Raw genomic sequence first — 14,170 nt, forward strand, 5'->3', positions numbered from 1 at the left:
GCAGACTCTTCTGCGTATCGAAGTTCCCCCTACGTACATAGTACAGCAGCTAAAACCCAATTTGTCTTGGCCAATTAAGCGCCCAGCACCAAAGAGACACAGTGAAGTAAGATGTCCCTAGCAGGCTTCATGCCTAATTGTCAAAAGATGAAAAAAAAATCCCTTTTCACTCGCATTTGTTCACCTTCTCAGCGGTGCACCTCAGGCTGCCGCTCTCTGAACACAGCCTCGCCTCGGGAAAGACAGAGGCACCAGGGGCCATCACAACATGCAAGTAAATTGGCGTTGAAGTGCTCCTCAGTGATGTCTGTGATTGTAAGCTGTCTGAACAAGAGGGGTGTAATTCAATGCTTCATTAATGTGCGGTGGCCCCTGACAGCTGAGCTTTTCGCAAAGCCGTATTTATTAGCCCCCACTGGACAAGGTACCTGGTCAAGTACAGAGCATCCAGCCTGATATGCTAATGCCGCCCATGTCGGACAGCCTGTGAGCCATTATCAAACCAGTTCCTCTCCTTGTCTTTGCTAGCCTTTAAAAAAGCATTCGACAAATGAACCTGAAATGTAATAAACATGACATTTACATTTTGACTGAGAAGTGTATAAGCAGAGAATTAATGTGAGCTGAGGTTCACAGTTTTCCTGACCTTTTTCCACTCATCTGCAATTCCAATCTGCTTTCGGCGTAAACCACCTCATGCCTCAGTCTGGTCCCCGTTTGCCTTTGACAAGCTGCTTTGTTGTAGCCATGTGTGAAAGGATTGTTGATGCTGAATTGTGTGATTTAAACTGACCTACGTCTCCAGTGGAGATGCAGGAAAAAGGATTTAGCTCTGCACTCCAACCAGATAGTTCTGTGTTCAAGCAATTTTGTAAACAAACTTGATGTGGGAAACATTGTTAACTGCTAGTATAATAAGCAGCTTGTCTGGACGTTCTGAGTCATATTGCAGTGTTTTTCGGCGTCATCCTTGAGGCTTGCGTGGCTGCTTTTTTTGGCAGTGTATTTTAGGTTATTTGAGTTCACACTCATTTGCCTGCTCAGTACTTAATGGCTTTCAGATTTCCAGCCCAGCTGTCCAAACTCACCCTGTCTGACACGTTTATAGGGAGCCAATCACTGTTACAGTGTTCAGGCTGTCCTTACACTGGGAAAAATGAGTCGATAGCAATCCGATATGATGATTTCCTCATATTGTAACAGTCAGCTGCGGAGTAACTAGCTAAAATAATCCAAACTACAAACTTAACTACTAGTAGCCACTTTTGCATTAGTGTGATAGCAAAGTAGTGTCACACTTTTAGTATCAAGTATCCATTATTTTTGTGGCTTCAAAATGTATTGCTGTTTTTCTTGGCCCAGTTTTAATGCTGACTTTAAATTACATTAAATCAGTTATTTTAGTCAGTTAAATTATTTTATTGTTTTAAATAGTCGTTTCTCTAATTCTATTCAGTGTTGTTTTTTTTGCTCAACTTAGTTAAATTAGAGCATTTTCCAATTTGATTGAATTTTACTATTTTTGATTCAAGTTAGGGAAAATTTGTGCATTTTTGATTTGTATTTATTCTTTTTTTTACTTTATAGTTTTTGTGTGAAATTAGGATTAAATTGTTTATTTGTTGTATTTACTGTTTTCAACAGTTACATTTAGGTGTGCTCTAGTTTTATTCAAATTTGATTCATATTTACTTGTTTCTTACTAACGTTAGAGTTCAAATTGCTTTTTTTATTTTTTTCATAGTAGTTTTAGTATTTTCAATTTAAGGTTAAATTATTATTATTTTTTCTGGGATTTATTAATTTCCAGTATTTTTAAATTAGGGTATGTTCTAGTTTTTATTTTTGTTCTGTGGTTTTATAAGCATTTGGTAATAACCCATTTAGTAAATATTAAGTTTTTATACTCTCTTCCTAACTTTTTTCCACATGATTTCTTCAGATGATTATATTGTTGGGTAGTTATACATTTAAACACTAAGTGGTAGTATAGCTGACTACATTTACACACAAAAAAACACACACATAATTTTTAAAGGTAATTTTCCAAAGCAACTATCATTAATGTTGATTTGTGCTCTGTCGTCCTTCATACAGCTCCACGAGAGCAGCTATGATGCCGGGAAAGCCCTGCAGCGGCTGGTGAAGAAACCAGTGCCCAAGCTGATTGAGAAGTGCTGGTCAGAGGATGAAGTGGTGAGTAAACAAGTTAACTTTCTTCATTATGTGGCGATTTAAGGCCAAATTTCGCTGCATTACTGGCTTTGTGTCATCCATTGTAAAGCGCTCAGGATTCCAGCTCCTCCAGCAGAACAGGGCAGCTGCATCCTGTTTATGGCCTGTGGAATAAATCTTCCTAGTGAGAGAGAAGGAGAAAGAAAGTCTTGGTCAGCTTGTCTTAGAGATTTAAATTTGATGCAAGTACCTGAAAGCTTTTTGTGTTTCAGACGTAAAAATTTAAGGAAAACAAAGATGGAAAGATATCTGTGGCATTGTTAACAGCCTGAAAAGCGATTGAACAGTCTCTGAAAGGATTGACATGAATCAGACAGAATCGTAGAGAAGCCCAGGACAAACCATTGATTTATATAAACCCTTTCATAGTCAAGTGAGCTTGATTTCTAAATAAATATTCAAGAAGTGTCCTAAATGTTTACTACCTCATTTCCCTCCCTAGAGGATTTAATATGCCGCAATCTTTTCCTCCAGTAAAATCAATACTCATGTTTGTTTGAGTATATATATATGCACTTATGTACAGACTCACTAAAAGCCACAAGGCAGAATTTTAAAATGTTAAAATGAGTCATGTTGATGGTGCCAGCGAGCCCATTAAAAAATCAGTTAGCCTGTGCGCATCGATTTGCATCGGCATGCTTAGCTGAGTGTGGACCTGTTTTTTTTTTTTCATTTATGCAGGAGAAGCATGTGTGTGAAGTGAACTGTATAACAGTCTGTCTGAGATGAATAATAGAGATGCTGAATAAATGCTGCATGAGCACAGGCCTCGATTACACCACTGTTGGTGTTTTTCTCAGTGGTACGCGCACACCCCACAGGAGGCTGTTTGGGGCAGGCAAGCCGCCCCCTCCTCTCCGTCTGTAGCCCATCCAGACCACCGCTGCACTGTCAAGGACACCGCTCCCCCGATCTGATTTCAAGTTGTGCTTTTGCAGCCCTGCAGCCTTGAGGGACAGGTGTAAATGTACTCCTGACCTTGGACACATGCACCAGCCCCGCTGCTCCTAATTTATTTATTACCCCTCGCTTTCTCTCTCTCTATCTCTCAGCCTGCAGGTCCACGGCCTCATTATTCCTGCTCTTTTTCCATCGCTCCTTTTTGAAATGTGAATAAAAGTGACAGTGACTGTCTCAGAAATGACAGAATCATCCCCTCTTCAGGGTCACTTGTCACCCGTCTCCCTCATCCGCCCGACGCGGCCCTCTGAGCCTCTCTTCCGTTCGACTAACCTGCAGCGCTTTCAGCAGCAGAAAGAAAGAGCATGCCATTTTATTTCTTTTCCCATGCCACAGTTTATCTGGAGATTTCTGTTAGATCCTGCAGTAATGCTCTAAAATGGCATGTCATATGTTAACACCCTTTGATCTTGTCAGATATTTTAGTAATGCAGTGTAAGAAAAATTAGTCTGCTGTAAGGGTTTATATAATTTTGGATTGGATTTAAATAATCCAATACACATTTTTTATATATATTTATTCAAATAGAAAAGGCATTTCAGATTATAATATTTTATTTTATTTTAATTATTATTTGTATTATTATTTATTATTTTAATAATATTGCTGTTTTTACCTTTTTTTATTTTATGAAAAAATGCAGCATTGCTGAGCATAAAAAACCCTTTAAGCTTTTGTAAGGTGGTGCAGTTAATTACCTAACAAGTAGAAGGTAGATAGTTCTCCAAAAAATAAAATGAAACACAAGCAGAAAAAGAGCACAGAGTGTTGATTCAGGGTGTCTAATATATGACCACAGTGAGGGCTGCTATCTGCTCCTCTGCCCTTCTGCATATTATCTCGGGCTTGTCACAGGTTGACAAATAACAGCGTGAAGCTTCAGATTGAAGTGCTGTGTGCGGCAGCAGGCAAGGTGGCAAGACTACAGCCCCCCAGTGGCAAACGAAGAAGCCTGCACATTTTTTCCAATCAAACACCTCCCCTCTTAATATTAATCTCAGTGCACATGTGTAAAGAGAGGTGGGTCTTTGGAAATTGGAAGAATATTTTGAAATCTTCAGCTGGTACAGCAGACTATGACTTTTTTTCTGTAGACCATGAAACTAACCACCCACTAAGGTTACTTACAACTGGTTTGCTGTAGGACCCAGTATTTACATAAGACATTAAGTGGTGACCCAACACAGTACAAAACGTATTGTACAAAAAATTCCTTAAAATCTAGCTTTAAAATATACCAATGTGATATGAATAAAATGGTATAAATGTATATATATTGAATAAAATTAAGAAAATCTAGTTTTAATATATATATATATATATATGTGAGGGTGTTCCTGAATGAATCATTTATTAAATGATTTGGTTCAATCACAATGACTTATTAACATTGACTTGCTGCCATCCTCTGTCAGTTTAATTTCACATTTAAAGTTTTTCAAGCATTTCAAATACCAGTATTCAACGTTTTGTTTACAATATTATAATATTATTTATGCAAGTGTAACTGCAGGTTAAATGCATTCATGTCCTGCATTAATCAGTGTGTAAATGCATCTAAATGCCATTTCAGATGCAGCTTCTGTGTTTCCTCTGCATTTTTAAGATTCATTTTTTTTATTGATACTTTCATTTGCTTGATAACTGCCCAAATATTTTATCATAATTGACTGATTAAATATAAGAATTTTACTCCAATGATAATGGACACTTTTAGAACAAATTGCTTTAAGGTAAAACTGACCATAAAAGGTAAAAATCTATTTAAACTTATTGGAAAAGATTAATTTCTGTCACTGCAGTGAACTGACCACCACACAGAATATGAAGAATCTAAAAAAAATAAAATAATTAGGAATCAGTTGTCCACTATAGTCCTCAAGATATACGCACAGTAACAAATTATCGATAAAATCCCAGAAAATATTGCAAGATAAATTTTTGTCAATATCGCACACCCCTAGCTGCCAGCCGTTCCGTGCATTTGGCAGAGCTGAATGTAGAATTTAACACCGCATTCACCATCCTAACCCTCGCCAAAGAAGAGCTAATCTTTAGGTTGTTTACAAAAGAAATCTGTCAGTGTCAATGTTATATTGTCAATATATTATTGAAGTTTACAAATAAAAAAATGATTTTAAATACTGTTTAAGTACTATGAAATGATATATAACCTAGGGGTGTGCACAGTCGAATATTCAAACTGTAATTATTATTCGAAAAATAAAAACATTATTCGAATTTTACTACACGTTGCCTTGTTTGGCCATAAATGGAGGGCATCCAAGTTAAATCCTAAGCACACAAACTAAAAGTCAGTTATAACTAAATACAGTGGGTGGCGCTGTGGAGTGTGTTAAGTTGATTTATTTGATCACATGAAGAATGTTGTTGTCTGCCTCGCAAAGTTTGGAATTACTTGCTAAATAAGGGCTCTACAGTGCGACCATTTCAGTCACATTTGGGACTGGAAACTACTGCACACGACTGAAAAAATATTTAGGAGCACCTGTGCGACTGACCCGATCAGAATATTTGTGTTTGCAATAAGGGGCTTTAAAGGTTTCTAACGTACTTACAACGTGTTTTTGCAGCATTGAGTAATGCATCACAGACATATCCTCTCATTATAACAAACAAAGTGTAGAACGAGTGTAAATATAATGGAGGTTTGTGAGATTGCGATGAACTAATATGAGTGACAGCTTTTAATGATTAGTAAGGGACTTTAAAAAATGTGATGTTGATTTAATACAACAGTTCATTAAACAAGAAGTTAATATTAAGTGACTTATTTTGTCTGACTACAACACTATTGCCTTATTTTGCTCCATTTAATCAACGAAAAGTTTAAAACAAAGAACAGCTGAGTATCTCCATTCAAACACAGCATTTCATTTATGAATGAATTGCATTTTTAAGTGAATCTAGTGAGTCAATGATTCAATTACCCATTCATAAAGACAGTCATGTACTTCGTTCCTGAATGAATCAGCCGTTCGAAGAATCTATTACCGTATTTTCCGGACTATAAGTCGCACCTGAGTATAAGTGGCATCAGTCCAAAAATACGTCATGATGAGGAAAAAACATATATAAGTCGCACTGGACTATAAGTCGCATTTATTTAGAATCAAGAACCAAGAGAAAACATTACCGTCTACAGCCGCGAGAGGGCGCTATATGCTGCTTAGTGTAGACTACAGGAGCACTGAGCAGCATCTCTGGCAGCATAGAGCGCCCTCTCGCGGCTGTAGACGGTAATGTTTTCTATTGGTTCATTTCTGTGGTTCATGTCAAATTAATTTTGATAAATAAGTCGCACCTGACTATAAGTCGCAGGACCAGCCAAATTATGAAAAAAGTTATACAATAAGTGACTTGCCACCACCTGCTGGCAGTTTGTTTAATTTTTAAAGTATTATTTCTGTTATTTAAATCATTTAATCTTTCTATATTTAAAATTTTATATTTAAAACATTAACCTAGACATGCATTTAAATTAACAATTATTTGAATTAATTTTTTTTTTTTTATGAGCCCAAATATTCTAATAAACTATCTTTGAAAAATGCCCATTCTTAATATAAACAGACCTGCAACCCACCAGTTGTCAACCGCTGATTTGGCTGGATATATTTCCTCTTTTGCTGGACTATTTTAGTTATGTGTGAAGTGGAATCAGTTGTGCTCAGATTTAAAGACTTTTATTGCCACGAGTGTTGCACAGGCAGGAAGAGTGTGTTGGAGTATTTCCTGTCACCTTTGGCTTTACACCGTACACAAGAAAAGCTGCGGTTTTGCTGAATCTATGTATATTTATAGACTCAAGCACTAAGCAAACGCTTAGCGGCGGCAACGACGGCCTGATTTAGAAGCTTTTCCAGGCATCTGCTCCTATTAATAGGACTAGTACTTCGTCTGAGCATTAGATAGTTTTCCCTCATGTCTCTCTTCTTTTCTGTTGTGGTTTTGATGTTATGTAAGGGTGAAATGGACAGGATGTGGGCTGGCTCTCTCATCTCTCTTTGTGGCCGCTTTGTGTGTGAAAGTGCCATCATCACTGACGTCATGTTGAATCATATTTTTGTGATTACTGTTACTGTATGTTACTGTAATTGTATACTCACTCATTCGTGTTCACCCATAAGAGCCTCAGCGAAAGGCCAAGCACACTGATTTCATAAGACCCCCCACCCCTGTGATTGTGCCATTGAGCTAAATGTTAGGCATTCCTGGTATTTGAAGACTGCCAGACTCTGAACGTGTGTGTGTGTGTGTGTGTGTGTGTGTGTTTGTGTTGCACACACAAAGTGTGTTTTGTACGGAGTGGTCTGACACCATTTGTTTGTACATGCTCAAATGATCTTAACCAGTTTTACAGCTTTTAACAAGTATGATTTAGGCAGGAAGTGCACACACATCACAATAGCCCTTTCAGCTGTATCCCTTTCTATCCTCTCTGTTTTACAATAAGTCACTGTTGAGCAGAGAGAGAGAGAAGCAGACAGCAGAGCCAGCTCACTGGAACAATTTTTGACAGAAAGAAGCCTGTTGTTTCAACATTACGGGCGGCTGGTGACTCTGTAGCGCTCACCTCCCCCTCTCACCCCTCCTCCACTCACCCCTCGCTCTCTGGTCCCTCCCGTCATCTGCCCTGTTGCCTAGCAACGGCGGACCGGAGCAATCGTAGCAGAGGCAGAGCAATTCAGGGAGCAGATTAGTGGATGATTTATTAGTTGCGCTCAGAGAGCAGCGAGCCCAGGCAGCTGAAATGGAGCCTTAAAGTGGAGCCAACGCGCAGTGAACGAGACAGCCGTGTACGTAGCTATCTGCCTGTGGTGCACTGTAAATATTACAGTAGTGGAAACTTAATTAAGGTGACATAATCAGACTGCTAACACGTGCCACTCTGGCAGGCGTAATTGATTTTTGTCCTGCCGGGTCTGGATCCAGGACCTCGGATAATAAAGTGAGCAAGGATCCCTTTAATGCTTAATGTGTTAAGCATAATGTGCATGTACAAACCTTAGACCTATGGTCACCAGGCTGGGAATTCATTAACTCATGAGGCTGTTAGAAACTCGTCAGTGTGAGATTGGCTGTTGTTGCCCCGTGGTTACAGTGCCAAATCCTGGTTCGGGTAACAGATAGATTTTGTCTCTAATCTTCAAAACTTTTTTATTTTTAGTACTTAATGTATCCCCCTCCACACCCCCAATCCTTTTTATTTTGCTTGCTTTGATGTTACACCCATATAAAACATTGAGTGAAATAATTTAGGTACTTCGAGAGTCTGTCGTGTTGTAACTCATAACTAGTACTTTAGTCATAGGTGCATTTAAATATCATCATACGCTCGTTTTGCACATTGCACCACCTACTGGTTAATCATCCGCCTCTTTACCACAGCAGATGAAATGTGTCGCCTGTGGTGGGTTTTTTCTAACACTTAGGTTAAGTATCTCAACCCGTTACAGAGACCCTGGCGAGGTTAGATGTAGTTTTAAAAGCTTGTAGTATTAATTTGCAGGATTAGGATTTTCATTATACTCAAACACCTAATTTATTGCAGGTTTCTTTTTCAAATCTTGTTTAGAGAAACAAGTAATATTCGCTCCCTTCCTCACTCAAGATATTTCTTTAAAACTGTGTAAACAGTTCCCGGTTACATAACCAGTATGCATTTGAGAAGTTGGTCAAGAGTGCCAGAGGAACTCCACGACTGGTTTTGCAGTCAACTTTAAAACCTCTACAAAGATTGCCCTGGCTTTTTCTGGCTGGTTTGAGCTCCCTGAAACTGTACAGTTCCCTTGTAAAAACCACCATGAGGGGGTTGGAGTCTGAGTAATGAGAAGAGCAGACGTAGAGTTGATGTACACGCGCACACACACACACACTATTAAAGAGAGGTCTCAGAACATGCATGTGTGACACAACCGCTGCAATCCACCATGCATCGCACAACTCCGCTCCAGGTTTTCCTGCCAGCCGCAGACCAGAGGCTCTCTAGCAGAAAGATCACATGTAAAGCCTTCCCCTTTGTAGTGGAGGAGCATAGAGTGACAAGCTATCTCTTGCTCGTAAAAAACAGCGTACCTTCGGAGACTTTGTGGATTTGCACCTCCGTTTTGTTTGCCTACAAGTGGACATAGAGATTTGGGTCTTGTGTCGAGTGGACTTTTCATGGGCTTTCCAACAGTTTGTTTGTTGAGGACCATTGACTGAGATTACGGTGGAGCGGGGCTCGCCACTGGAACAAGAAAGTAAATCTGTTGGTTGTCTGCTTCACTGGTTATGAATGTTTCTGTCTCCACTTTTTATGGCTCACAGACTGTGGCTCTTAAAGGAATAGAAAAACATTCAAGCTACACGGTCTCCTTTTGTATTACAGCAGTTCTTATGGTTTTATTAGGTGATTGTTCAGTTTATTAACTGTACTTGCTTAGTTTAGAGTTTGTAATTTTCAACATTCATAAACCTGGTTATTTAAACACTACCTTAAGTTCTGTTTGTTTGAAGTAACTGTAAGCTAATGGGTTTGTAATTCTAGTACTTTACGCAGGAACCAGGCAGCTGTTTGAAGTGTGAGTGTGAAAATTGTAAGATCAAGAAGTGTGTTGTGATTTGTTGTGACTTATTGAAGTTCAGTTTTGGCTTTGAACTTTAGTGTTGTGCGACCTCCTATGCATATCGCCTTGATGAACTCTCAGACGAACTGCTATCATGTTTCTACTCCACTGTGGTTTAATCTCGGCTTCTATTCCTGCTTTTGTTGTCATTTCCCCTCTTTTTTTCACTGTAGCTGAGCTGTGTTAGCACAAGCAGAGATTTTTTAGATTAAGATCACAACATTGTTTTCTTCCCGTTGCGTTTCACAATGTAATGTATGTGTAGTGCTTCATGTCTGTTGTTACGGGTGACTAAAAATCTAAATTTAACTGTTTTTCTCTCTTCTTTTTCCAACAGAAACGGTTCATAAAAGGTTTAAGGCAGTACGGAAAAAACTTTTTTAGGATACGGAAAGAATTGCTCCCTAACAAGGAGACGGTAAGTCATTTGTTTCCTATTGAATACATTTGTCATTGTTCTTGGACACTAAAACAGACTCCTTTTCACTGTGGTTTCTCATTTGTTTTGAAATTGAAGCTACATCTTCAGTGGTTTCAAAAACAGACATGTTAAGGAAATGATTGAAAGCCATAGCTTACACATGGACTTGAGTGCATGAATATTAGATTGAACAGTAAGCATGTTATGTGCTTGAACAGGGGCCCTGAGACATGTTTAGTCAAAACAGAATCATGACTGTTTATATATTATTTGGTTACAGCTCAATACAGCTACACATCTGATGGCTGATGGCTTATTCTAAGCTTGAAGTACTGTTTGTTAAACTTTTGTTTTAGTGCAAAATGCGATTAATAGAAATTTGAGCAAAGTACATGTAATTTTATGTTACTTTTTTATTAGACTGATTAGACTAAATTAGAATTTTAAATTCCTTGGTTATGTTAAACTGTTAAATGCATATTACTTTGAATTTCATGGTGTCCAAAGAAGTTTGTTTTTTGTTTTGTACATGAAAATATTACAATGATATTAAAAACTTAACTTTTAAACTTTTATTAAACTATTAAAGCATTTTACAGTAAATACATTAATGTTATTATATTATACTAGGGCTGGGCGATATATCGAACGCGATGATCACCCGCATCTAGTCAGTAAATCTGGTTCCGTGATTACCGCTAAATCGCCATCACCTGCTTTCAAATGGAGCGGCATTTAATAGACAGAGCCGTAGATCACTGACTATACTATGCAATATCACGTTCATTATCGCAGATAAATATGGCTTCGATAATAAACGTAATATTACATAGCTTGTCAGTGATCTACGACTCTGTCTATTAAATGCCACTCCATCTGAAAGCAGGTGATGGCGATTTACCGCTAAACAGTGAACCGGCTTTACTGACGAAATTCGAGTGACAATCGCATGCAATATATCGCCGTATACTATATATTATATACAATAACATACTATAATAAAAATATTTAGCATATTTGGTAATTTCCAAATACCAGATATGTATATATGTGTCTATGTATACATGTATTTATGCATGAACTTGTGAGTTTTTGTTTGTTACTTAGTTATGTAAGTTGATTTTTTTTTTTATACATTCTTTTAGCATGCCTAAGTACAGTGTTCTTTGCATACCAGTGTTTCTGTCCATGCTTTATCAGGTCAGTTGTTAGCTTTACTGTCCTCAGTGTTGAGTCAGATAGACTGAAACACAAGCTCTGGCTAAAAGGTTGGCTATTATCATGTGAATGTTTTATGGTGTATTGACTTAGCTGAATGATTAGTCGGTGAAGAAAAAGGGAAGCTGTGGTGACAGTAGTACAGTCATTGATAGTTTTGTTTTGACTCTTCATGCTGAACCGCAAGTATTCCATTGGCCATGAATTAATATTTGAAGTGACCCTTTTTAATTATTAGTGAACTGTGTGACCCTGTGAAAAAACATCAAAGTGATATAAAGCAGGTAATTATTAACTTGGTTTAAGTACACACCCAGATATCTGTTTGGTGAGTGAAGAGATGTACTTTCTGTTGAAATGTGTCATTTGCTAGTTTTTGTTTATCAGCAACATGGAAAGAAGATATGTTGATGTCATCTTTTTAGAATTGAGAGTGCAAGTTTTGCTTACTAATTGTAATTATTTTATCACTGGAAGTATTATGTACAAATAATGGTTTTGCAATGGTCTGCTTCATGGAAATAATATTTTTAATTTTTTAATTTTTTTTACATTTGTTGCCCCTAACAGGACATTTGAAAATGTTGTTTTATACTGATTTAATAGCAATCCCAGTTCATATGGAGACATTTGTTAAGTTTACGCCAGTTTGTACATGCGTATGAAAACAAGCCACCCTCTAGAAACCAGGACAAGAGGGAATGATTGAAAAAGGAGAGATGGAGGCACAACAGTCTTGCTCAAGGGCAGGGTAGAGGGGATAGTTCAATATACACTAAGAAAAGCGAGCGTTCTCTAAAAAAGCCCCACTTTGCTTGAGATTGCAGTCGTTTTTGTTCTGAAAGCCAGCTCTCTTTGCAAGTGCCAGTCAATACCCTGCGGAAAGCTTGATTTATTTTCTCTACAGTCCTTTTCCCACTCTCCGGTTTCATTTTGGCATATCTCTCTTTCTTGTTTGTGACTTAGAGCATATTCTGAAACTCCTTCCTTAATTCATCCACCACAAAAACCTTTCCTGCTCCTCATATACCAGTCTTTCTGGTGAAGACTCTTGCATTTCTTTCAAGTAATCTGGTCCAGGCTTTGATATGACCATAGCGTTTTTAAATGCCCAGTACCACGGAGGGTGATACAGTGCAGCTTTTCGGTCTCTACTAATTTTTCCCCTCAGCACTTATTAGCTGGGTTTCTCATAAAGAGCTGGTGCCAAGGCTAAGCACCCACTGCCGTGCAAACTCACCAGGCCTGACTAGCTCTCTGGAATCCTTTATATGAAGTCAAATAAAAGAGGAAGCTGGGGAAGTGGGTGTGTCGTCTTACTGTCTCTGCTGTTTTCACTGCCACCATTTCCTCCACTTGAAAGACAGCGTCATGGAATAATATGTGTACTGGTGCAAGAAATGTTCCCAAACAAACCCTACATGTGTCTACAGATCACAGATAACACAGCTTTGCAGTTCTGTCCATGTGCTGTCCCAGAAAGATTTTCTACTCTTCAGATGCTTTTTAGTGATTTAGACCAATTCATTTTGATTATTGCATACCAAGGACATTAGTAAACAAAGTATAGTCAGATTTAAACTGCACATGATCTAAATAGAAAATAACTATTGCAGATGCAACTTTTTTTAAGGGCACACAGTTTTGTCCTTGGTAAATCTGAATGTGACTTTGGTATGATTACAGTGCAGTCTGTGTTCTTTAGCCTCTTGGGAATCTGACCCTAGCTTTTAATTCCAGACAGGCCCTTCTTTCAGGAGGGTGCAGACTAACTAATAATACTCCAAAGCTTCCAAGGAAGAAAGATTATTTGGTTGTAAATTAGAGACAAGTGTGTGACAAGGTGTATAGGTGACAGTTTCTGATAAACAGTCGCATCGTAAAGCAGCCGTGGTGTAATCCAGCTATACTGCTGGCGTTTGCAGGGAGGTAAAGCTGCAAGAGGATCCAATTGTGTAAGGAGGCAGCCCTGGCCCTCTGGTCCTGTAATTTTCAAGTAAAGATGGCCAACATGATAGAACTGTTCTCGCACAACTTTGTAACAGATGTTTGCCCTGGTGCAATCTGTATAAATGTCAAATTGAATTCATTGCAAAGACGTTAACCCTGCAGCCAGTGCCCTAGAGAGGCGCTTGTGTGATTAGAGGTATTCGGGCTTGGGCACTAATTAAAATGGCTAAAACTGGCGGCCTGCTCGATTGTCAGGAGCTGCCCAGGCTTGATAAAATAGTCTGCTTGTTTTGGTAAATGTTGCTTATGGAAATGCTGTTTATCTCTGTTCTTGGAGGTTTTTTTTTTCCTCTTTAGTTTAGACTCTCTTGATAGGCTATCCAAATAAATTATAATTCTTTCTGTATAGTGTGTTTGAAGAGTGGGCATAGATAGCCTGTGTATTGTTTGCTCTCTGGCTTTCTGAACAAAGCTGGGGGCTGTACAACTTGAGCTTTTGGATTAACAAGATCGACCCCTATCAAAAAGTCTCGCTGTGGCATACTTTTGCCTCCACTGGCTAAAAGCGCTTACAGCAGGGAAACACAACTGCTGATTCCTCTTCTTGTGCCTCGTTGACCTGTAAGCGCATACAGCTTATTCTTTCTTTTCCAACAGAAAACTGGCAACGCAGCATGGATCCGCTGTCTATTTAACATCCTTTTACACCCTGCTCTATCAGCCAAGGCCATTGTAGCACACTTTTCTTTT

General features: G+C 38.5%; 1 protein-coding gene across 5 annotated transcripts in view; it reads left to right on the forward strand.

The window, feature by feature from the left end:
- Nucleotides 1–14,170, forward strand: part of LOC132128969 (arginine-glutamic acid dipeptide repeats protein-like) — a 176,654-nt gene that overhangs the window by 146,906 nt on the left and 15,578 nt on the right. For all 5 annotated transcript variants that reach the window (XM_059540385.1, XM_059540386.1, XM_059540384.1 and 2 more), the window contains 2 exons: nucleotides 2,098–2,196; nucleotides 10,169–10,249. In XM_059540385.1, the coding sequence (XP_059396368.1) occupies nucleotides 2,098–2,196; nucleotides 10,169–10,249 (180 nt within the window). The remainder of the gene's footprint in view (nucleotides 1–2,097; nucleotides 2,197–10,168; nucleotides 10,250–14,170) is intronic.

Source organism: Carassius carassius, chromosome 46 (assembly GCF_963082965.1).
Source record: "Carassius carassius chromosome 46, fCarCar2.1, whole genome shotgun sequence".
NCBI classification, from domain to species: Eukaryota; Metazoa; Chordata; class Actinopteri; order Cypriniformes; family Cyprinidae; genus Carassius; species Carassius carassius.